The following is a 23839-nucleotide window of genomic DNA, read 5'->3' as shown; positions in this document are numbered from 1 at the left end:
GAGGCCACTTTGATACTAATTGCTCTCTCCTGGAACACAGGTTCCTGCTGGACAGAGTGGCTGGCTTGTCAGAGGAGCTGATAGCATCACGGCTGGTGCCTCTTTTACTCAATCAGCTTGTGTTTGCAGAACCTGTAGCTGTCAGGAGTTTTCTTCCTCATCTGCTGGGACCAAAGAAAGGTGACCTTTAAATACTTCCTTCAAAATTATTACTGACAGTTTTGGAATTAATTCAGTGGTCATTCCATTGAATCATGAAGTAGTGTTGTTTGTTTAACCAGAACAAATTCTCTAATGTACAGAACTGGAGAGGAGAGTAATGTGAGCTTCCCCATTTGAAGTGCTTTTCCATTGTTTTGCTGATGCTGGGTGAGAATTACAAATTGCCCAGCCTTTTTCCCGTGTTTAAGTGTCACCCCACCTGCCCAGTGAGCCATTGAGAGCCTGGGCTGTACACCCCTGCACTGATTCTCTTCTGTCATCTCTAAGGGGGATGTTCAGTGTGTCTTGCTGGATCTTCAGCAACCTCTGGCCATGCTGCTTGCTTCCCCTCTCTTAGTTTTACCTAAATAACTATTGGTATTTCAGGCAAGCAATACCTCTTATGACTGCTGCTAAGCTTTCAGAGCCATTGCTATCAGGCAAAAGATGCTAGCTGTCTCTCCTCCCTCCATTTTTGGTGTCCCAAGCCAGTTGTGTTGGCAGCTGACAAAGACTCAGACTTGGCATTGGGGTGATGCTGTAGATTTCAGCTGTAACAGTCTCTCACTGAATAGCTTTTGGAAGAGCTGCCTGTGGTTTTCAATGCAATCTTTTCCCATCTCTTCCCTAGAGCAAACTGGAGAAAGCCAGACCAGCTGCCTCCTGTCGCCAGCCTTGTTCCAGACTCACGTAATTCCTGTGCTGCTGAAGCTCTTTGAGGTTCATGAAGAGCACGTGCGGATGGTGTTGCTGTCTCACATTCATGCCTATGCAGAACTGTTCTCTCGGGAAGAGTTGAAAAACATCATATTGCCACAGGTTAAGGATGGGAAAGCAATACGTGGTGTATATCTGAGTATATGGGATTTCTGCTGCTGTATTGGTTCTTAGCTCAAAACTAAGTTCTTGCAGCACTGGCAGCAAACAGTTTCCAGCCTACTTTTACACAAGCCCTAGGTGTGACACCCCGCCATGATCTGGAGTGCTGTTTCTGTTAAACCTCATGCCTCTGACACATCCACTGCTTGTGCTGATTGGTACCTGTCAGCTTGGACTGCAGCCTCACAACAAGAGATGGCATTTCTGTTTCACAGAACACACTACAGCTGTCAGTAGGGAGTGATCAGTCTGAGCTCTCCAAATGCTATGACTGTGTACTCTTTAGCTTCCACACAAAGTGGAAGGCTGGTATTCGGCATAAAATAATGTCCAAAATCCACTAAGAGCTTCAGGAGATCTTAAAATTGAAAAGTGCTGCAAATTTAACATGTATAGAGGGGAGTAAAAAAAGTGGGAAAACAGGATTTTCTGTTCTTGATAATGTTGTCCCATTCTTGCTGTAGGTATTGCTGGGCCTTCGAGACACTAGTGACTCTATTGTGGCAATAACACTACACAGCTTAGCAGTTCTTGTCTCCCTGCTTGGACCTGAAGTGGTTGTAGGTGGTGAAAGAACAAAGATTTTCAAAAGCTCTGCACCAAGTTTCATGAAAACTGCTGATCTCTCCCCAGAAGGTGAGTGACTGATGTGATTTGAGTGCTGATCTCTCCCCAGAAAGTGAGTGACTGATGTGATTTGAGTGCTCTTGGGATTCATGTTGTATTGTCCCTGCAACATGGGTAGAATTTCTTGGTTGAATAATCTTTTTCTGTTAGGTTAATTAAAGGAAACCTAATTTGCCCCTAAACTGCAAGGAAAGATGTGCAAAGGAAATTATGTTAAAGTGCAGTTGTCTTTAGTGGAACAGCTGTAGTGTCCTCCTGTGAGATTTACATGCTTGCATCCAAGTAGTTGTTCAATATTTTCTCTCCTTCATGGTTTTTAAAAGTAGTATATTTCATCCTCTTCCCCCCAATTTCTGTTTGTAGATTGGAAAAGAAATACAAACTTCCCTATTTTCTCAGCTCTCTGGAGGCTTTTCACCTAATCTAAATGAAGAAAGTAGTCCCTGCACCTGCTAGATAACTTGGAACCAAGTGTACTAAGGGAAAACTTCTTCTGCATGTTGAAATAATACCTGTAGCTGGAGGGAAGAATCATTTGCTCTATTTTAGACATAAAGCATAGGTACCTATGTGAAATGCATGATAGAGATGAATTTTTTTTTTTTTCAGAGTAAATGTTCTTGTCCTGCTTGTGTGTACTGATAACTACCGCGCCTCATTAAAATCTGAGGATGATTCATTGCAGTGTTTCTTTATGTTATTGTAGTAGACTGTAGTAAATAAAAACCTTCATCTTGTATGCTAAGAAGAGATGTATTTTTCAGAATATATTTAAAATTGGACCTGATTTAACTGTTGATGGAGGGGATGGGGGGTGGGGGTATTGAAAATCAACCCGTCGTCCTCAACAGTGAATGACAATATACAAAAAGGAGTACTAAATGCTGAATAGATGACACTTAATGAATGTTTGTCTATGCTCCTGAAAGGATGTACCCTTTATGGAGGGCTCGTTTTGTGTATCAGTTGCAGTCCTTTCCAGTGCTGTGAGTTGGCTGGCATCACACAGCATCAGGTGGAGACAGCAGTGACCCAAGCCCTTCTATTCTATCTTTGAAGGGAAGGAGTAGGGACTTAAACAGCTGAAGCCAGTGTTAGTGCATCAGTGACAGTATGTTACAACTCTCCCAGTGATCTGGAACCAGATGCTTGCTATACTGTTCCCACTGGGCCAGGGAAACAAGCCTGCCTCGTGCAGCTTCAGGGTGCAGCCTTTAGCATTCCCTCCATCATACCTACCTTGGGTGCATCATACAAGTGAGGCTGTCAAACAGCCTTAGGGATAAAGCCTCTTGTTCCTGCTCTACTCGTGCCCAGGCATACAAGAGTTTGTGCAGTGGCATTATGCTTTGAATTGTGACTGTCACTGCTGTGCTTTTGTGTGAGGCAGAGCTGGAGAGTGGTGTTGCTATGCATCCAACTGGATCCAGCCATGTGGCAGACAGCATTTTCCGAGAGTCTAATTCAGATCATGTTGTTTGTTCACTGTGTGTATCTTGAAAGAACAGAGCAGCAAAAACTGACCCATTTACAGTTGCCTGAACTTTGTACTGGCAAGAGCTGCAGGAAGAGTAGTATTGTTATGTATAGATCAAGAGGTGCAGTTTTTGCATTGCAGTGCCAGTCATGGTATTGCTCATCTCTGTAGTAAATAAAACTCCAATGCTGTGGACAGTTTCAACTGAGATTGCCAACATGCCTCTTGGACTTAATGGCCTTTCTTCTATCCCTGCAGACTCACCAACTCATGCTGTAAGCAATCAGAGACACCAAACCTCTTGGCCTTTGAAGAACAATTCTAGCGTGCTCCCTATTTCTGGAAACACAGTTGTCAAAAAGCATTCTGTGCAACAAGACAATCCACTGGCTTTAAAGACAGGTACAACTTTGACCTATCTCTTCCTTTTTAGAAACCAAGTGTCCTACAAATGAGAAGTTGTTTGAGAAATGTAAATTTTGCCCATGTGTTGTCTGAAAAAGATTCAGAGATCTAAGGAAGGTAATAGTGAAGGAAAGAGTATGTGACCCTTGACTTTCTAGGGAATAGTTATTTGGGAATCTGATATTTAAATGCATTGATGCTTGGCCTGCTTTGGATTTCTGTGTTTCGTACCACAGGATCTCTGCTGGGCTTTTTCAGCTCTCCACAACGTGGCAGATACCCTCCTGTAGACTGTGGCCTCTGTGATTATTTGTAGGTCAGCTCATTCTCTGACCTCAGAAGCTGTCTCTGTTTGCTTTCATGGCTTTTTTTCAGTCCTTTAATGGCCTTTTCTCAATCACTTCATGATGTCTGCTAGCTGCCAGTTTTTAATGCCCCCCACTTTGCAAACAGGAAGATGGCTGTGCTTTCTAATTTGAGAAGAGCTCAGTACTGAAACATTGCCATTACTTTCTGAACTGGCAAATGCTTTATGTCCTAGCTAATGCTACTTGCCATCTGTTGATGTTAACTTGGTCACCACACTTGCCTTTCTGAAATGAATATGTAACACCTTTATCCTCCACAGGTGAGCAAACCACTCAGCTCCCCCTGAATGGAGTTCCTGGGAGCATTAATGTGCTTGGGAGCAGCAGGAGCTCTTTAACTACCTTCGAAAAACCAGTAGAGGAGTGGCCGGACTGGAGTGAGCCAGAAGAGACAGATACTGAGAAAACTGTGAACATCCAAATTCAGCCCCCAAACCCACAGGGCAGCACAGGACCTTATTTTGTTGAACGTGATGTAGATGAGAAGCCTTGGGATGACTTTGAGCCCAGCAGCCTTCATACGGACCTGACCTCAGGAAACTGCCTCACTGTGACACAAGCTGATGCAGCTGAAATGCAAAGGACTCTACCAGGTACCCATCAACAGAGCAAAGAGTTAGAAAGCCTCAAAGCGAGTCCCTCAACGAAGTCCTCCCCTGGGAACAGCTGGAACAGTGACAAATGGAACCATCAAGGACAACTAGGAAAAACTGTGCCGCCCAAACAGACCTTAGAGGAAAGATTGAAGTCTTCATTGGAGTCTGGCCTAGGAGAAGAATTCACCATCAAAGTGAAGAGGAAGCCAGTGCAAGACCCTGAGCTGGACTGGTTTGCTGACATGATACCAGACATTAAACCTTCTTCAGCAGTCTTGATTTTACCTGAAGCAAGGACAGAAGCAGTTCCCAGTCACCCTGGTGCAGAATCCAGCAGAGAAGGTGCCTCCCAGAATGCACTGTTTTCATCCAAATTTGCAGCAGTTGATGTTATTGAGGTAAGAATTCATAGACAGAGGGATTTAAACAAATGCACATTTGAGAGGATTCTAAAGCACATACATTGTATAAGATAGTGTTGTGGCAACAGCAGGCTCCATGTATCATATAGCTGATAGCCTGAGGAAGTATCAGCAACGCAGGCTGTACAGTTGTGAATACAAGATACTGAGTTCTGGAGGATGCCTCTTACCAGGCACTAGGTAATTCCGTGGGCTGCTACAGCAGCAAGGCAGCGATGTTAAGGAACAGCAAGGAAATAGAATTCCTTAATCAATGACTTTAGGAGTATACAACTCCTGATCTTAATTTGTGCTGCTGTATCCTGCATGCTAGGACCCTACATGGCTTTAGGGTGACTCTTTTGTCAGACAGGGGAAGTGAAATAAGGCTGCATACTGTCTGCACTGAGAGAAAGGGGCTTCTAAGCAGAGAGGATATTCAAGACTCTGTTGCTGGTGGCTATTTATAACGCTAGTAGGTTTTTCCTGAAGAAAGAGAAGAAATAATACCTGAAATAATACAGAGAAAAGCTTTTTGAAGCCTTGTTTTCAGGAAAGATTAGGTGAGGCATTTCTCCCATTCATCGACCCATGGGGCAGTTTTATAAGCTGCCTTTCAGGGTAAGCAGATAAATCCATCTTGTCCCAGCTCTAGGGCTCCACAGACTGTTTCTGTTCACTGGGGGGGAGGTAGCACTTCCACCTGAACACGTACCTCCATTAGGGAATAGATTTTTGACTTCAAGTTGTTTTGCTGATTTAGCCCCAGGAGAGTTAGCACAGTGGTAGCATGAGGAGAAGAGCTTTACGTCTAAACTGAGGTTGTTTACAACATTTGAAAATGAGAGACTTGATTTTTTTTTTTTAGATGCACTGTAATGATATCTACCTCATTTTATGGGATCCACTTATTGTAGTGCAGACAATACTCTTGGAGTAGCTGAGAGTGAGATCAAAGTCAGAGTGCTAAAATACAGCAGAACAACAGCTGTTTCCTAGGAGGAAGGGAAAGAATCTATTTTATAGCATTCTGTTCTTAACGAAAAGTGGTTTTGATAGAAACAAAGCTTGATTTAAATTTAGGAGGAAACCATAAGAAACTCCTTGTATTTAAAATGTTTCCTTTTACAGTTAGATGAAAAACTGTAAATTCCAGTGCTTTGTTTTTTGTTTTTATGAGGGCTTTCTGTATAAAGCCCAGGTGCTTGAAGGGGCAAGGAAGAGGGTGCCTTTCTCTTTAAGCACTGTGAAAAATGTCCTGCTCTGCCATCACAAGTTGGCCTGGTTACTGCCTGTCTCCTGTAGCTGCATTAAGAACAGAAGTGCAGTGTGTGTGCCTTAATGTTGATAATTTTACATGATTCTAGGCTGAAGCTGCAGGCTGGGGTGAAGAAGAAGAGTTGAACTGGGAAGATGATGCTAACTGGTAATGGGACTGAAAGAGACAAAGGCAATTTATGCTGTGTTGGAATCTGTAAGAGAAGTTGCTGCTTCTACAATATAATGGATAAGTACCTCAGCACTGCTTTTGTGAAAAGGCAGGCACTTGCTGCAGCAGCCAGCAAAATCCCACGGGGCCCAATCCCTTCTCATGGATGCTCCTTTCCAATCTGTGCCAAAAAATGCAGGGGGGTGAGGCCTGCACACGAGTAATAGGCCCAGCTGTGGTGTGTGCCACTGCTACTGGAGAGAGGAACAGCAGGATGGGTGCGTTGGTGCTGACGTGCTGATGGAGGCTGAGTGGTGGTGCAAGCAAAACTCATCTCTGCTCTGAAAAACTGATGACAATAAATGAAAATTACTCTGAGTTACCTGTTTATTGGGCTTGTTATTTTTGTTGCTTTTTTTTTCCTGGCAAGAAAGCCCTTAGAAATTGATCCTTGTAACATTTTAGCTGTAAGATGATTTTAAAATTAATCTGTACAATATATTTATTTCTGTTTATAAAACTCTTTCCATGAATTGCATAAAAGGTGCTAGGAAATGCACGGTGAAGGACTGTTCAACTCAAACCATTTAAGCGCCACATTCATTCTGCTCTTAACTGTGATGAATAAAGATTATTTTTAAAAGATGACCCTAGTCTGGAGTGGAACCAACAGTGTTCAGAGAACAGTGTAGAGCCTTAAGTTGTTATTTTTAAGTGTATTTTAAAATTAACACACAACACCTACTGCTCACCCCATGTGTGACAGGAACAACTGTAACTGTTACTTTCACAACAGATTCAAATGTAGCAATATTCAAAATAAAATTTCATGAAATGTTGATCATTACACCAAAGCTTAAGATGACTAACCTTACAGCAGCAGTGTACAAAAGGTCAGCTCAGACACACAGTAGCGTCCATTAAAACATACTGCTCATCCAGACAGTAAGTATGAAAGATGGGCCTCAGTTCATTGGGGGATATTAACCAAGACTTAGCAGTGCAGCAGAGCATCACCTCATGTCACAGTTTTTTCTTCTCCAGCAGCCATGGTACAAAGCAAGCATCATTTCAGCTCTCTGTTGTGAGGAAACTGTTTCAGCATCTCTCAAACCCCATTACCACCTTACCGTACGCTGTTTCTGAGGATGGCTATAGCTGTATGTAAAGCCTCCAGTTTCACTGCAACCCATGCAGGGGGTGACCCTTTCTGCAGCAGCAGCTTCACAGCCTCCACTGCCCCCTCCATTGTGCCTACTGCTGACTTGTACTGCTCCTCAGACGGGGGATGGCACGCTCGTTTTGCCAGAGGCTGCAAATTTAAGTAAGCATTAGACATTTCTAATCCTTTATAGAGGTGCTCAGAACCCACCCAAATGCAAGAAACCCTCAGAGTCGAAAGCTGCATGAGACTCCCTTGTCTCATGAGAGTTCTTTCTGGCTGACATGCAGAACAGAGCATGCAGCTGTCCAGGACTGCACACAGCCTTTTGTTCCTAGAACACAAAGGCAGCAAAGGCTGACTTGAACCCCTTCAGATACTTCCCCGTTTCCCCAAAAATTGCAGAAATCTACAATAGAGCCGAGGCAGTTAAAAGAAGTACACATACCTCTCCTGTTGACTCCAGTTCTCCAGCCATTTTCATAAAATGTGCACCACAGGTAATCCTTTCTTGTTTCAGGCGTTCTATACGTGCTTCTGTTGTCTCCTCGCCTTGCCTTACCTAGGGAGAAAGCCACAGGAGAGATAACAAACAAGAAGTCATTACCAGCCTTCAGCGGTTCTAGTAAGTACCAGAACAATCAGGGAAGTAATTTGAATGTGTGAGAGTTTATAGAAGCTGATCCAAGAAAAAAAGAAAGAAATAATGCAGTGTGATAAAACCACTGTCTTTTTTTCATAGACACCTTATCTGCCTACAACAAAAACTGCAACTTCGCCATTTATTCTTTTTTTATTGAGGGAAACACAAAGCATTTGAAATCAAAATTGAGAAGTACTGGAAGAACACCGTGCATAGAAATAGCAGTTGTTAATCCTAAGGATTTAAGCAAATAGAAAAGTTCAACCAGATCACAGTTTAACAGGACAATTTATTAATTTACACTTGGCTATTTAATCTGCCTGTAGATGATGGCACGGACACAGTCATAGCCAAAACCTACATGAGTGTGGCAGTGAAGCCAGGCTCATAAATCATGGATACGTGCAACATCAACTAAGAAAGCAGTAAACTGATTCAACAACATACCTTAGCCATAAAATTAATAACTTTATTCTTAATTTCTTCAGAATTAAGGCACTGAGGAACAACATCTTCATGGATTGTTTCCTGTCAGAAATGTTGGGTAATAGATCTTTAGTACATTTCATATTAATAAAGAAATATACAAAGAAAAACCTTTCTGTGACAATCTCAGAAGAATTCTCTGGTGACAAAGTACTTTAAACAACCTTCCTTGTTGAAATCAATCTAAGCAGCCAACATTTCATTTTCATTCACTTGTAGCACCTGAAATCACAGGTAACTGCATGAGGAGTTTGACCTATGTGCAATAGCATTTGTAACTAAGATCCAGCATTTTCAGTGAAGAGCAGCAAACGTTCAAGATGGAATAATCCCTGTATGACCGAAGCTATGTACATCCAGAGTTCTGCTGTGCTTACCTCTGCAAAGCGTCTGAATGCCTCCAGTGCACGCTGGTGAATCAACCAGGTTTGGTCAGCTAGCAGAGAAGCAAACAAACAGGACAGCTGGGGTACAACTTGCCTCTGGAAAAAGACCAAATAACTATCAATTACTAGGAGTTAATTGTATCTTACCAGTGTGATTTATGTATTAAAGGATTGGGTCTAAGCTCAAGGCACGGGTTCATGAGATGTGAGAGTGCTCCTGCTCTGTCTGGCAACACATTTCTGTAAGGGAGGTGAAATGCTTCCTTCTCAGGGGCTCAGACATCAGTCCTTTCTAACTGGTGAGAAGCAATGAGCAAATAAATAAACCAAGCATATTACATGCACTCGTGGTGCCAATGAAAAATGAATCTCCAAGATGACTAAGTCGTGGCACCCCTGTATTTAACTCAATCTTTTATGTTTAAATAGTTGAACATCTTTTTGCTGTACGTCTAAAGACTAAGTAAAACCACTGTTATTATTACCTGTACTTCTTGTGGGATAAACACCTTCCCCACAGAAGAGAGAAAATCCAGCATTGCTAGACGAATGTGATCGGGGGGATCCATCCGGAGAAGGGAAGACAGCAGGGAAAATACCTGCAGGAAACAAAGCCCAGCAAAGAGAATAACAGATGAATGCTGCTCTGTGTAATCCTTGAATCTGAAGATGTTGGTTTTATGAAGTGGGATTGAAAACAAAAGAAGGTGTGCTATTGTTTGAGGAAAACTAGCGAGGACAAAGACCAAGCCATGGGATAACTTTGGGACGTCATTAAATCACAAAGAACAAGCTTTCCCTGAAGCACATTGCTCATAATTTTTTGTTGTTTTCTTTACCTGGCTAATTAGTTGAGCATCTAATGCTTGGATGAAAAACTCCAGAAGCTGAAGTAATAAACACAGCGTTTGCTGGAGACGTGGTTCGTCTGAGACCTTCAACAAATCACAAGATGTTAGCAAATGCATTATCAGTATATTTTAGTTTATGGAATAACTACCTAAAGAATTTGCAGTAGCATCCTAAAATTCCTGGCCTAACTACACACTTAAAGCAACACATCATAAGCAGCAGCAGAGAAGATTAAAGTAGAAATACAAATGCATATTTCTAAGTAGTTGTATTTTTCAAGATCCTTTCCTCAGATTTTTATTAATGATCTTTCTTAAACCCCTTTTCCTTTCTCCACTCACCAAAAGAAGCAAAGTAAAGAGCGTGGCTCTTTGCACCCTCCCTTCCAATATTTGTGTACATTGATAAGATCTTCCCAAAACTTTTCATTTCTAATCTGAACAGTTCCAGCTCCCTAAGCCTCTCCTCACAGGAGACACACTCCAGTCCCTTGATCACCTCTGTGGCACTTCACTGGACCCTCTCCAGGAGATCCATCTCTCTCTTGGACTCAGGAGCGCAGCTTCAGGAGTGGCTTCACCAGTGCTGAGAGGACGGGAAGGATCACCTCCCTCAGCTTGCTAGCAACACTCCTCCCAAGAGGCAGTCCAGGCTATTATCAGCCTTCTTTTTCTCAAGGGCACATTGCTGACTCTTCCTTCAGTTCTTTTAATTTTAATGTTTTAAATCTGGAGAAGTAACTGTGACAATTTGTTTCTTTGTTTAACTCCAGCTGCAGACATGAATGGTTAGCTATGTAGTCACAAGGGGGAGATCACCTTACCCCCCTGTTCTCAAATACGAGAGGAAAGTTACTAGCTCTGTAGGCTTTCCTGTGCTAAGCAGTATCACCATGGGTTTTGCTCACTTTCTAATAGACATTTAACATAGGCCAAATATGTAATTGAGATGAATCAGAATGAGGTATTTCAGACTTCTTGTTAAGCGAGTCTGAAACAGAGTGACAGATGCAGCAGGGAGGAGACATGCATCTGGGGAGACTCAAACTCCATTTCCTACACCACAAGCCTGTCTATTAGACAAACAACCTGACGACAGAATTGTGCTTTACAGAAATGGTCCAACCCAAGTAAAACAACTTAGTAACAGACATGCTCTAACAGCAGCAGCCTCCCACAGACATCATGTTTTCACTGTCAGAACAGTAAATTCTCTCACCTGCTTAGCCTGAAGGAAAGTCCAGAACTGACCAAGCACTCCCAAAATAGATGTCTGAAGTTCTGCCTCCAAAGCATCACCAGAAAAATTGCAGGTAACCAGCAAGACAGAAAAGGCAACATTCTAGTAGGAAAAAATGTTTTATAAGTAAAACCAAAACCCAGATTCGCATTAAGTATCTAAAACGATACCAGATAGCAAGAAATCTAATGGGCTGTGCCACTGCTGTACAGCACAGCTAATCCACCAGCTCCATGGCCAATAAAGCCTCCAAACTGAGGAGAACCATCCCTAACTTCTGTGGGATCTCAGATGGTGCTATAGCTGTTAGCTGCACTGCCAGAAGGAAGCGGGCAGCCAGTACTTCACGTGGAAACTTCTGGGTTCTCCCACTCCCTGCTTTTGACAGGGAGACCAGTGAGCACCTTTCAGATTTGATTCCACACAAAACCATCCAAACTTTAGAAGTAGTTTTATAATATAATATAAACTGGAAATTGTAAAGAAAAGCACATCTGCTCACCCAGAGAGCAAAAAGCAATGAGAGTAACAAATAAACCACAAGATCTCTGCAATAATCCTCAGAGTAAAGGCCCCCAAGGCATTGCACACTGTAAGAAACATTAAAATTAGAGTTCTTGATTATGCATTTGCTGACTAGGTATAGAAAGAAAGCTGTGCAGCAGATAGAAGAATAAAACTGAGGCAACAGCCACAGCTTCCTCGTGGTCGGGTAACGCAGAGCTCACATCCTTTCACAAAGAGAACCAAATCTCCTTTACCACAGGTTGGAGCTCTCCCCAGGCACGCCTGCTGTTCAGCCACCGCCTGCACTGCGCCAGCGCTGCCATGCAGAGCTCCCGCACCACTCGCTTCCCAAGATCAGGGTTCAGGGCTCTGAGGGACACGTGCTGCCACACAGTCAAGTTTTCCGCTTCTTCCGGGAGAAATTTGTGAGCAAATTCCACCTGTAAATAAAAATATAAAATTTATTCGTTCATAAAATAATACGAACTAATGGGACCAGAAAAGAATTTAATAACTCAAAAAGCTGTGAATTCAACAAGGAAAACAAAAATCACAGAATCACAGAATGGAAGGGACCTCAGGGATCATGAATTTCCAACCCCCGTCACACGCAGGGCCACCAACCTCCATTTAATACTAGACCAAGCATAGGAAAACACTTCCTATTTGCTTTATAAATATTATATTAGAAAGTTTTACATGATATTGTTTTCAAGAAAATCCATTTATTCAATAAACAGAAAACAAACAAAAAACCCAACAACAAATTACAGAACTGCCACCTCCCTGTCAGAAATAGGACATCAGAACCATTGAGCTCTTTATGCTCTCAGCTACTTGAAGCAATGGCCCCAGATATTAGAAGAAAGAGATAAAGGATCATCAGTGGGCATCACCTTGCTAAATCAACCCCCAAATCATACCAACAGACTACATTAGAGAACTTGAGAAACTCTCATTCCTGAAGAGCAGTACGCCAATAGGTTTGCTTGCAGTAATCAGTCTTTTTATTAATAATGAATTAGTTCTGCTGACATCCATGTAGGCATTAGGAACAGTCTGAACATTTGCCATGATGAATCTTAAGAGTCTGCAGAAGCAGGCTGTTATTCTGCTTATTCTAAGACTACCTTGCAACAAAATTTGAGCCTACTTGTCTTTTCACAAGCAACACAGTGATTGAACAGATGATCAGCCACTACTGTCATCCCATGCAGCTGATGTAATCTGTCTACACAAGTATATATAAAGAAAAGCTAGACGTGTATTCCCAAGTACTGAAATTACTTTGATACTCTTTTTACTATGTTGATTTTCATGGTATTAGTTACATGTTGCAGCATGATTCTTCATCATAATCTCTATTAAATGAATACAGGTGATGACTACAAGTTAGATTTTATGTACCGTGTACAATTTCAGTGATAGAAATACAGTTTCAGTAAATCAGGGAGATGTGCTCTTTCCATACTTAGCCAAAAAAGGACTTCACTGACACACTACTGTATGTCACTATTAGAGAAGTGTACCACTATAAAGAAGTGTACATGCCTGCCTTGCTTTGGAGAGCGCATCTGCACAAATCAGGATCTAACACTAACAAATTTACACTAGTGAGCACTCAACATCCTGGCATTTCTGAAGGACAGGAGGAAGATACTCTGGACACAGGGCTCTGATTCAAAGCTGTTTATTAAAGGCACATGCTGGTGCTGTACTTGCCTGATGATCTGGAGCCATCAAGAATAGCATGCGCTTCAGCAGAACACCCAAGACTGAGACCTGATAACATTCATTGGGCCACGACTTTATCTGTATTAGGAAAATAGGAAATGAATCTAATTAAATTAAGAAAAAAATCACCACTCAGCAAATGAACTCTGTACTGAATGTTCCAAGAATTGCTACGAGAGATCACAAATAGTAACACTACATAAAACAATGCAGGACATGTCAGGAATACTAGCTAGATGACTTTGTATTTTCACAGTACTGCTTTTGCTAACTGTTAGCCCAATATGAGTAATTAAAGTCATCTCCATTCTGGATTTGGATAAGAACCATTAAACTCTCATCTTTGGTGATTTAGAAATTTGCAGTAGAACCAGGATTAGAACCGGGGCTGAATTCCAAACATCACTGATTCTTACCAAGTGAGCAATCACCGTACAATGGTGAGCACACAGTTCAGCTGTTCCATACCTGAAATATGAAAAAGAGAAAAGTTAGGGAGTCTGTACTTCCTACACTTGTACAGATTAAATATCATACATCTTGTCTCAGAGATGGCCATTTCCGCTAACATATTTAAGCACAGATAGACTTTACTTGAGAACTGCTCCAGAAAGCAATCAAATAACAGAAGTATGTTCTCCTTGAATGAATGTAAAAATTACTAAGCTATTTCTGTTCCTAACCATCAAATTAGTTCTATATTTGAAAATAATTCAATGCTGGGACAAGTTTGTCTTAAAATTCTCCCTCATGCAACAGAACTAACTGGATTTGTGGAGTCCTGCTTGATTTCTAATAAGAACCTCCTACCGAGCAAGGAAGCACCATGAGTCCATTGCTAGCAGGGATGTGATCATACTAGAACCCAGCACAGCATCCAGCAGAGCACGCTCCTGAGGAAAAAATACTCATCTAAATTCAAGCAGAAACAAATTGCAGGCCTACTACTACTATTAATTAGCACAGTAGGATTTTCAGCTCACCCAATCTGAAATGTTTTAACAGCTGATCGCCACGCTTTCCACTCAGCTTCAATATTAACCCAGCAGCTACACCTTTAGTTTTGCACACTTGGAACATGTGCATACATTCATTACAAAGAACTAAAGATGCCCCACTTCTCAAAATATTTCATGATGCACATCTCCTCTTTGCAAGGCAACTGCTATGTTGTATACACACACACACACACACACACACACTCACATTCACATTTAAACAACTATTTTTTGTCAATTTTATTGGCACTTTACTTAAATACAAATCAAACCTTTCCTCATAAATGAAAGCACTGAAGTTTTCTTAACAACTTGGTATCACTGTGGAAAGTGAACAAGAATTCCCAACACAATAAGGTTCCTCAAGAACTTGCACGCAGCTTGATTTTCCCTTTTCCTCACAGGTAACATTTTGTGTTTAACTGAACCCCTGCGTTTTGAAGAGTAAGTCAAAGCACTCAATACTCAATCATTTCTTCAGCTGCATCATCAGACATAACTCATTATTTTAAAAATATTATCTTTGCATCACAACAGCTGAAAGATGATAAGCAACATCTGTCTTACCAGATGAGGAAATTGTGATGGGAGTGTGGAAGCAATGAAGGAGCACAGATGGACACAGACATAGTGGTACAGGGTGATGGGGACTGTTGGCTGTCCTGTACTGATCACTTCTGGCAAACAAACAGGGAGAGAAAGCTCGGCAAAACATTGCTGGAAACTCTGGAAAAGAGCTGAGAGAAAAGACAGGCTGGGGGTGGGGGAGTGAGGAGGAAGAGGGGAAGGAAGAAAAATGATAACAGTTGTGTTACAGATAGGCAAGCCCCAAATCCTGCAAACACCATCTCTACGACAGAAGCTTTGTCTTCAATTAGAAACTATGGCAGTGACTTCAGCGCTTTATTTATATGCTAGATTTGTATTTCTGACTACCTTCCTCTTTCACAAACACTATTTACAAAGACTATCAGAGCATTCAGGCGTAAAAATGCAAGATTTTTACTTAGCAAAGTGTCAACATTATATACATATCTCTTTCTTTGCCCTGGACATAGTCTACGTATCATCCCTTCCTTGAAATAACAAAGATATTCACAGAACCACAGAATGGCCTGTGTTGAAAAGGATGACAGCGATCATCATATTTCTGATCTGTATCCTTCAGCCCTGAAGCAGAACACCAGGTTTTGTTTTGCCCAGCATAAGGATGTCAAACTTTACAAATCTGTGAGGGAAACCCTAACAAGTGAGCCCCATTGCCTGCACAGACTGATCCCTCTAGTGAAGAATTATAGTGAAAATATTTTTGGTACCGTTTTCCTGTGTTCCAGAGAGTTTGTACTTCTTCAGATTGAGAAGACAGCTTGTCCATGATGGTAATCAGAAGGAGACACTGGGGCAGCTGCTGCTCAGCAGGAAGACCTGGAGAATTGGTTTTGAAATGTGCTATTAGTCACCCTGGTAAATATATACGGTGCTCAAACTAGCATAAAAAGTTCTCAGTAAAACAATCCAAAGTCTCTTATAGACACACTCAGAATAAAAACAATGTTTAATTCTGTTTGAAGTGAAAATACATGCAATATCCTTTATCCATTAAAAGCTAAAATATTGTAGTACTGCTGCAAAGAGTTACAATCAATGTGCCTTGTGCTTCCTATCTCCTTGAAGGCATGGATAAGACACTGAGTGCCAAAGTTTTCTCCTGAGTGTGTCATGATAACCACAAGACCACAGCACGCACGTGGGAGAGAAGCCCAGCCTACACAGAGAGAAAGAGCAACTGATGCTCACATCATAATTCTCACAATGTTGCACAGCTATCCAGAATTATAACACACACATCAGTGCAGAAAGGTTAAAGGCAGTTATGACAGAAAGATAATTATCTTTCATTTTGAAGACATACTGTTTTTCACAGAAAAAAAAAAAATTAGGAAAAATGTCTGCCTCAATCAACACCACAGCATAAAATGGTTATTCTGCTTTAAAAGTTAGTGGCAAATATGGAATGAAATTGTGCAAAACAGCACAATTAATAGGATTTGTTAACCAAATTAATTGCAAAGTCATTGTGAGCGCTTTGGAAAACATGCATTCAACAGCAACATGAACTTCTATGCAATTCATCTGAATTAGCATTCAGCTGACTATAACATAGTAACAACAAAAGAAACAATGCAAGCAAGCAGTACAGAATGTGGTCCAGAATGTCACCATACAAATTCTGGCCCCTTACACGTGGTTGCATAGCACTGCACTGATGGTAACTGTGTTTTAAACACACCTGAAGCGTCCCTTAGCACTTGCTCCATAAAAGGGCTAAAGGGAAGAAGCTGATTGATGAGAGGATCTAGAGCCACAAGAAAAACCCGTGATATTTCATCTTGATGTACCTCTGAGATCACTGGAGCATAAAGACTGGGAGGAAATTTGCTGAGGAAAGAAGAAAACCAACATTCTCAGTGGCATTACTTTTCAAAACAACTAGGGAAAAGCCAACTCGTGCTCTCCCTTATACTGTTATATAAATGAGAGAAAAGACTCATCATTTTTTAATACCTATTATAGCTTTAGAGTTACAACTTTGTATTTATTCTTTCAGCTCAAAACTCAGCACTGTTCTAAACACTACAAAGAAAATTTTACATTCTGTGAGCTTTAAAATGTGTAACATATTAGAAATAGAGACAATGCAACAAACAGAACAAAACTTTTGAAAGAAAAACGATAAGCTGTTTGCAGATTAGGGAAGGAAGTACTTATAAGCATCACATTAATAAAAGCTTTTGCTTTAGGTAGAACTGGAGTCTCACTGGGAGATTTTAAGAGATTGAAAGCACAACAGTAAAGCTGGGAAAAAAAATCCTAAATGTTCTGAATTTCACTTACCTGTATATCTGAAGGAACAGTTGATGCAACTGTGAGCATAAATCAGACAGGAAAGGATGAAATTCCTGCAAAAGTCATTAATTTTGAAAGGTACTTGAATTATACAACACACAATTAAATGTTTTCTTTCTGTTCTGCTGTATTAGTGTGTGAAGTACAAAGCATGCAAAAACAGATCAAGTTCTAACAATCCACAGCACAAAACAAGTACAAGACCATCCCAGGAATGGCTTGTTGTTTAATTACCATGCATGTATATATAATTTACTGAAAATAATGACATTTCTAGACTTGTTTTTACAAAAATAGTAAGAACAGTTGTAACAGCTACGTGTTAAATGCTCTGACATACACTGTCAGGCTGTCTCATCCAGTCAGAATGCTAAAAATCAAATCCCTGCTTTTACCCCATGGGACAAAGTGGATGCAGAACACACGACCACTGCTTCTCCTAGAGAGCAAAATTATCTCACATACTTTCTAAAAATGGGTTGGTTTACAGTATCCTTTCTACTAATGAGGAAACTTAAACATAGCAACTAAGAGGGGAAGAAGTTAGTGTCAGAACTGGTATCAGTACAGTGGTATTTCTTACTATTAATACTGCATCCAGACCATTAAACTGTGCTGCGTGTTAAAGTATGCTGGCTTCAGTCTGACACCACCAGAGAATTCAAATAACAAAACCTACCTTGGTGTAGTATACCAGGGAATTGGCAAAGAATCTGCACAGTTTGACAGTCTTCTGGAATAGCCTGAGGTCAGTGCCATCCTGTCCAAAAGAGCAGGTCTGTATTTGAAGTTTTAGACTAACAGGATTCGGAGGAAATTTAAATTGCTAGCAGCACTCAAAACCATTTCACACTTGACTCTCTACAAACTCAGCAGCAGTATGAGACAAACTTTAGAAATCCTCAGCATTTTTATATCAATATTCAGAACTGAAATGCTATCTTTTTGTTGACCTTGGGATTTCATCAGTTTAGGAAATAAACAAAACTCCCATAGAAAAAGGTGGAAATTCATTTCCAGTGCCAATACAAATAAAGTCAAAGGGGCTGATTTTCACACAGTTTCAAAAGAACGAGGTATTCTGCCCACCACACATGAGCTAAAAAGAACATTTAAAAAAATAATACCCCAGGCACAATGAATTTATCTTTCAGAAGCTCAGTGGCAGTTTTGGAAGCTTTTTAATTCACCTGAGTGTCAGACATCTTCATTTCCTCAGCTAGTTGTAAACTGGAGTGAAAAGAAAGCAGAGTATCTTTGCACAGACCACTGAGGATGTCACTGTGTTTCAGATGGCACTGCAGCAGAGAATGGTGCTTCAGGCTTTGCCTAAAAGAGGAATATAATGTTTAATTGTCACGCACTAAAGTAGTACAAATCCAAACAACTAATTCTTCTATTTCAGCCAATTTATACCACATTGATTTGTGCAACATCCATGTACAAGGGAAACAGACTGAGAGAAAATTGCCCTCTTTATAACCATGATAGAAGCACAGAGGGCAGGTAGGGTGAAAGCACAAGATAGTACAGTTTAGGTTAGAAACATCTACAAAACTGCACGTCAGAACTCTTAAGACTACTTATTCGACAAAGCTTTTTCAGATGCTCAAGTCAAGCTTCTATCATTTCTTCATGGATGATTCCTGTTCTCATTGACCCTACATTTAATTCTTCTTACTAGCTAAATTTTCAAAGAAATTGAGTTCTCTAATTTTCATTTCATTCGAAACTCTGAACATAAAGCTAATGACACTCTGGTTACATAGAATTATGGCCCTCTCATATTGCAACAAAATTCAAGAGTTCACAGACATACTTGATTATGAACTTCCATGTATTGGCATGAAGAGCATGGTCCATATTGGAAATGACAGAGCAGATCTCCAGCACAGTGTGAATTACTACGAAGGAAATAAGAATAGCAACAACTGAGTTCAAGCAGAGTCATAATTTCACAGGCAGGCTTCTCTGCTAGAAAGACAAAAGCAATCACAAACACTAGAGAATAGCACCGTAATGACACTGAATCAGGAGAACGGCTCAGTTCTTAGGGATGCCCCTTTCAAGCAAACACATTCAACGTTCCCCATCTCACACACAGGATTTCAAGCAGCAAAAGGCTGCCTTCTGAAGGGCTGGTCAGGACTGCAGGAACTGAACTCAGAAGCACGCTTAAGATTCAAATATTCTTTCTATAGAGAAAAAAGAAAAAAAAAGACTGAGCAAAACTAACAACCTCTAGATCCACTTGTACCTGACACCATATCTGTGATGTCATCTTCAGTAGATGCAGACCCCACAGAAATCTGATCAAACAGTTCCATCAGCTGTTTCTGAAGAGAGTAAGTTTCCTTGAACATAGCTTGCAGGAGGTCAGAAATTAAGTGCAGATGCCCACAGTACACTGATTCGCTATCCTATAGGAAATGGGGAAGACGAGGTTAAAAAAAAGTTCAGGAATCACAGACTGACCTTTCAAAAAGAACAAAGCATAAATGTACATACTTTTACTCAATACTCAGCTAGATCTGTAGTTTCTGATACCAACACCTGCTTGCTAAATATGAAATACTATTCACCTGCACAGCCTAATCAACAGCTAGTTAAGTCTGTCTGGCTCTAGTGAGTTCAGTTGGCTTTGGATTAGCATTTGATTCATGAATCTAAGGTCATATTTCTGAACAAAACAGTATAGCTGTAGAACAAAGAAAGTAGCATTCCAAACATTCCACAAAACTTCAGAATTAAAATTGTTAAATAAAAGGCATGGCACCAGAGTTCTAATCTGGCTGTAAAGGCTCCAGTAAGAAACAAAAAGTGAACAGTAAAAGTGAAGGCTCGCCAAAAGCTGTTGTGTCCTTACAATAACCTTGTTTCATATTGACAGTTTAAGTGGGAATTACTGTTGCATCTAAAAGCTGATACATGTTACTCCTTGTAACTAATAAGAGGGTTTTCATTTCAACTTCCAATCCACTTTGGAACACGCATAGAAATAAGGCAAGCAGCATCATTTTCATCACCATTTGTAGCTCTGAAAACTCCTGTAGCTATCAGAAACACACAGATATCACAGCCTACATTCATAAGCAGAGCTTATGTTCAACTGTTCAACTGACACTGATGCAAAATTTGGAAATAGGAGGGTCTACGCCTGCCACCACCAGGTACAAATTGGTGGGCAAACATGAAAAATAACTTTTGTACTTGTACATGCTGTAAATGATTTAATAGCAATAGAAATAAATCCTACAGCAATATTATTTTGAAACAGGATCTTCTTATAAAGGAATTATCTCCCAATACAATTTTTCTCCTTCTAACACAGGCCTACCTTGCAGTGTGTAAATGTGTTCTTTATTACATAAAGAACAGAGGATGGAAGGGTGCGGATACTGTCCAAGGGCACACAGTCTTGCAGAGTACAGATGTACCGCACACAACTGGTCAGAGTTTCCAAGAGTTGCACTACAGTCTTAAATCAAGAAAAAACAACTATAATTAATGTTTTTCAACTCCTGTAAGAATATCAGAAGCATCTTTTCTTAGCAGAATTGCTCCTAGATTTTATGACATTCAAAGTTCATAAAGTGCTATTTGCATCAATAAATAGTTTATTAAAGACGAATAAAGGTCTATAAAATATTAACAAATTCAATGCTTTTTCTGATACCACTCCCTACTTCTTTTTGCTACCGTTCTCTATTTAGGAAATATCTTAATTCTTATATGGCTGTTATAATAATTGCCACATTTAGTCTTTAAATATGGAGAATCACACTCAATTTGCATTAGAAACTATGCAGAATTTGATATTTTCTTTATGTTTTGATTACCATCACAGGCTAAACATAATCAAATAATTCATAACATTTTAACTGAACTTCAATTGCAATGATGTTTGGATTATATTTTTGCCAGCTAGTTAGCAGATAGCATAAACACTCAAAAAAATCAGTTAATTTCTTAGGTAAAACCTAAGCATAAAGGACTTGCCTGTAAAAGATTCCTTACGGTACTGCGTAACTCTGTATTCTGGTCAGTTAATCCTTTGGCTTCACTGGAGAGTTCATACATCAACTTATCATATAACTGTAGAGTCTGTCAGGAAGAAAATTCACATAGCTTAAATATTTTATTTATAAACATGCACATAGTAAATAGTAACACCTTTCTATATCTGCATGCTTCCTTGGACTGGAGTCATAGGCTACCAAGATAACTCATGGGAGAAAATGATGCTTTCTAGAATTTAAATTGTAAACAAAATGATAAACCAAGATGTGAAAACCATCTATTCTTCCCAAATTATAGACAGTTGCCAGGTAAATGCAGGGTATGGCACGGTAATCCTTGTTCAGGAGATGCATGCTATGAGCCACTTTTCTTGTATCACTAAAATTTGCCACAGGACATTCAGGAAAGGAAATGGAAATCAACTGGGCATTTTTACAGGCTTGCTAAAATATACAAGATGAGGCCTGAAACTTAAGTTGGCATTTCAGCACCGCTTTAACACCTTTAAGATATACTCACTGAAGAATATAATACAACCACAGCACAAAATATCATTTAATCAAAAAAGAGAATATATGTTAGGTCAGGATTGCCTAAAGGTTTATTCAAAATATTACTCACAAATATGACAAAAAATATTTGTGATACGAGTGTTGGGCTCTTCAGCTTATTTATCATGAAAGCTGGCCTCAAGTGAAATTCCCCACCTTGGTTGTTTTATACAAAGCCCAACCTTCTCAAAAAGAGAAAAAAAAAAAAAAAAAAAAGCGATTCTATAATGGAGAAAATAAGACACTGTTCAATCCTCTCCCCACTGTAAAGAACGGTAAAAATCACAGAAGCAATCCAGCAACACTGTTAAACTTTTAACTGCCAAATATTTATTTCAAGCTTTGCATGTGAAGTAATGATTCTCTGGTGAGCCCTCAAAAGAAGAACCAATGCATTCTAAGCAGGTTTTCAGTACTGTACTGACAGAAAATGTCATGTTCAATTGAAGGTGGCATACCTTAGGTAATACTTTAGAGAAAAACATTTCTTCCAAATCTCCAAGACTGATATGAGGCAAAAACATTTCAGTCAGGATCCTTAAAACACCTGCAAAGCAAAACATTTCTAAAACATTATTGAAAACCATGTGATTATCAGAAGTACAAAGGTACTGAACAGAGAGAAAAAAGAACTGCATGGAACAGAAACAGATCAGACATCTGATTCTGAGAGAAGAAATTTAACATGTCACATATTACATAGCTGAAAAAAACAGTAGTAATAATAGCTCCAACATACACAAAACCATCAGTAACAGCATCACACTGGACTATACTTGGTTGAAGACTGAGTACAGTTATTTACCCATAGCCTGGCACCTAGATACAACTGGAAATTTCCATATACTTAATCTCAGACAGTTACAATCACAACAGTTTGATGTGCTGGCTAACACTGACACACAGCTGAGCAGTGAATGTCAGCAAGAGTCCTAAACAGCTGCATCTCAATATTTCTTGATCACTCTCAGGTATCATAGGAGTAGCTGATATGGTTTGGCCACCTGTGAGATAACAGCCAGCACCACAAAAAGCATCACCTCCCCCTTTCAAGAACCTAAAAATCACAAATAGAGGCCAGGAAAAAGCAGCCTTACATGCACAGGTTATGAGATTTTATGAAGCTGTGTGTGTGATTCCTGTAACGCACAAGCTGCAGGATTGCTCAGGACCATGATAGAAAAGTCACAGGTGAGAGCAGAACTCATTAACTCATGCAGAACTTATAACATACGTGCAACACAGTAAGCCTTCGCATAAAGACAATCAGCTGGCTGCTACTTACGGATGTGCTCAGTCCAGTCTTCAGACTCTTGATACATAGAGTAAAAGCATTAAGGAAACTCAGGTTCTGCAGTAAGACTGGATTAACGCATCAGCAGAAGCAGCTGTGGCTTCTGCCCTGCGCAGGTTGCACCACCCCACAAACTGAAGGGATGCTCCATAACCAGCACAGGTGCTCAGCTCACCCACAAATCAGAACAATTCTGTGTTCTGGGAGCGTGCTTTGTATGTCGTGATTATCTTTTTAATTTTCTGGGGAGTGGGAAGGAACAGAAGCAATTACTAAAAGCTCTCCAAGAGCCACACGCTATTTCTTGTCTTTTATCTTGGTGAAGCTCAGCACTCACTTCTAGCAAAACCCCGCACCCACCCCCAGGCTTACATGCTTCAACTGCGCGGGACATCCCCGCCATGTCGCGGTACCCCACATAGGTTCCCCCGGCTCCCCCTACCGCAGTCCCGCCCTCCTCCCACCTCTCAGGAAGGATATGAGGAGCCGGGGCAGGACGGCGGGCAGCTCCCTGCGGCACAGTTCCCAGTCCCAGCCGCCCAGCTCCCGCAGGAGCAGCTCGGGGTCGGTCTGGGACATGGCACGGGCTCCGCTCCCCTCAGCGGTGGCGGGAAAACTCAACTCGGCGCCGCGCTCCCAGCAGCCTCTGCGGCCGCGGGGCCGCTGCATACGTATTC

General features: G+C 40.7%; 2 protein-coding genes across 3 annotated transcripts in view; one reads left to right on the top strand and one right to left on the bottom strand.

Annotated features, from left to right (window-relative positions):
* SCYL3 (SCY1 like pseudokinase 3) overlaps window positions 1-7028 on the top strand; it is a 13506-nt gene extending 6478 nt beyond the window's left edge. For both annotated transcript variants that reach the window (XM_085231956.1, XM_085231955.1), the window contains 6 exons: window positions 41-180; window positions 833-1020; window positions 1545-1716; window positions 3443-3586; window positions 4218-4951; window positions 6322-7028. In XM_085231956.1, the coding sequence (XP_085088082.1) occupies window positions 41-180; window positions 833-1020; window positions 1545-1716; window positions 3443-3586; window positions 4218-4951; window positions 6322-6384 (1441 nt within the window). In that variant the 3' untranslated portion in view covers window positions 6385-7028. The remainder of the gene's footprint in view (window positions 1-40; window positions 181-832; window positions 1021-1544; window positions 1717-3442; window positions 3587-4217; window positions 4952-6321) is intronic.
* On the bottom strand, window positions 38-23839 carry FIRRM (FIGNL1 interacting regulator of recombination and mitosis). Its single transcript, XM_085231952.1, has 24 exons — window positions 23644-23839; window positions 23154-23194; window positions 22327-22415; window positions 21297-21401; window positions 20635-20775; window positions 19555-19717; window positions 19117-19201; window positions 18488-18626; window positions 17977-18057; window positions 17286-17350; window positions 16681-16829; window positions 15707-15815; window positions 14958-15144; window positions 14203-14285; window positions 13809-13860; window positions 13381-13470; window positions 11913-12098; window positions 11131-11253; window positions 9900-9995; window positions 9546-9659; window positions 9052-9156; window positions 8636-8716; window positions 7994-8107; window positions 38-7695 (listed from the first exon to the last, which is right to left on the bottom strand). Exons 1-24 carry the CDS (start codon window positions 23829-23831, stop codon window positions 7510-7512), a joined length of 2772 nt encoding a protein of 923 aa, XP_085088078.1. The 5' UTR covers window positions 23832-23839; the 3' UTR covers window positions 38-7509.

The sequence above is a fragment of the Meleagris gallopavo genome, chromosome 10 (assembly GCF_905368555.1).
Source record: "Meleagris gallopavo chromosome 10, MGAL_WU_HG_1.1, whole genome shotgun sequence".
NCBI lineage: Eukaryota > Metazoa > Chordata > Aves > Galliformes > Phasianidae > Meleagris > Meleagris gallopavo.
This window is presented reverse-complemented; position numbering and strand designations above follow the sequence as displayed.

Excerpts from the sequence above, each read along its gene's own strand:
- FIRRM (XM_085231952.1), bottom strand. The coding sequence starts at position 23,831 with ATGCAGCGGCCCCGCGGCCGCAGAGGCTGCTGGGAGCGCGGCGCCGAG. Across the intron at positions 14,286-14,957 it reads CATCACAATTTCCTCATCTG|GAGCGTGCTCTGCTGGATGC; the intron begins GTAAGACAGATG and ends TTTTTTCCTCAG. Across the intron at positions 7,696-7,993 it reads AACTGGAGTCAACAGGAGAG|CCTCTGGCAAAACGAGCGTG; the intron begins GTATGTGTACTT and ends TTAAATTTGCAG.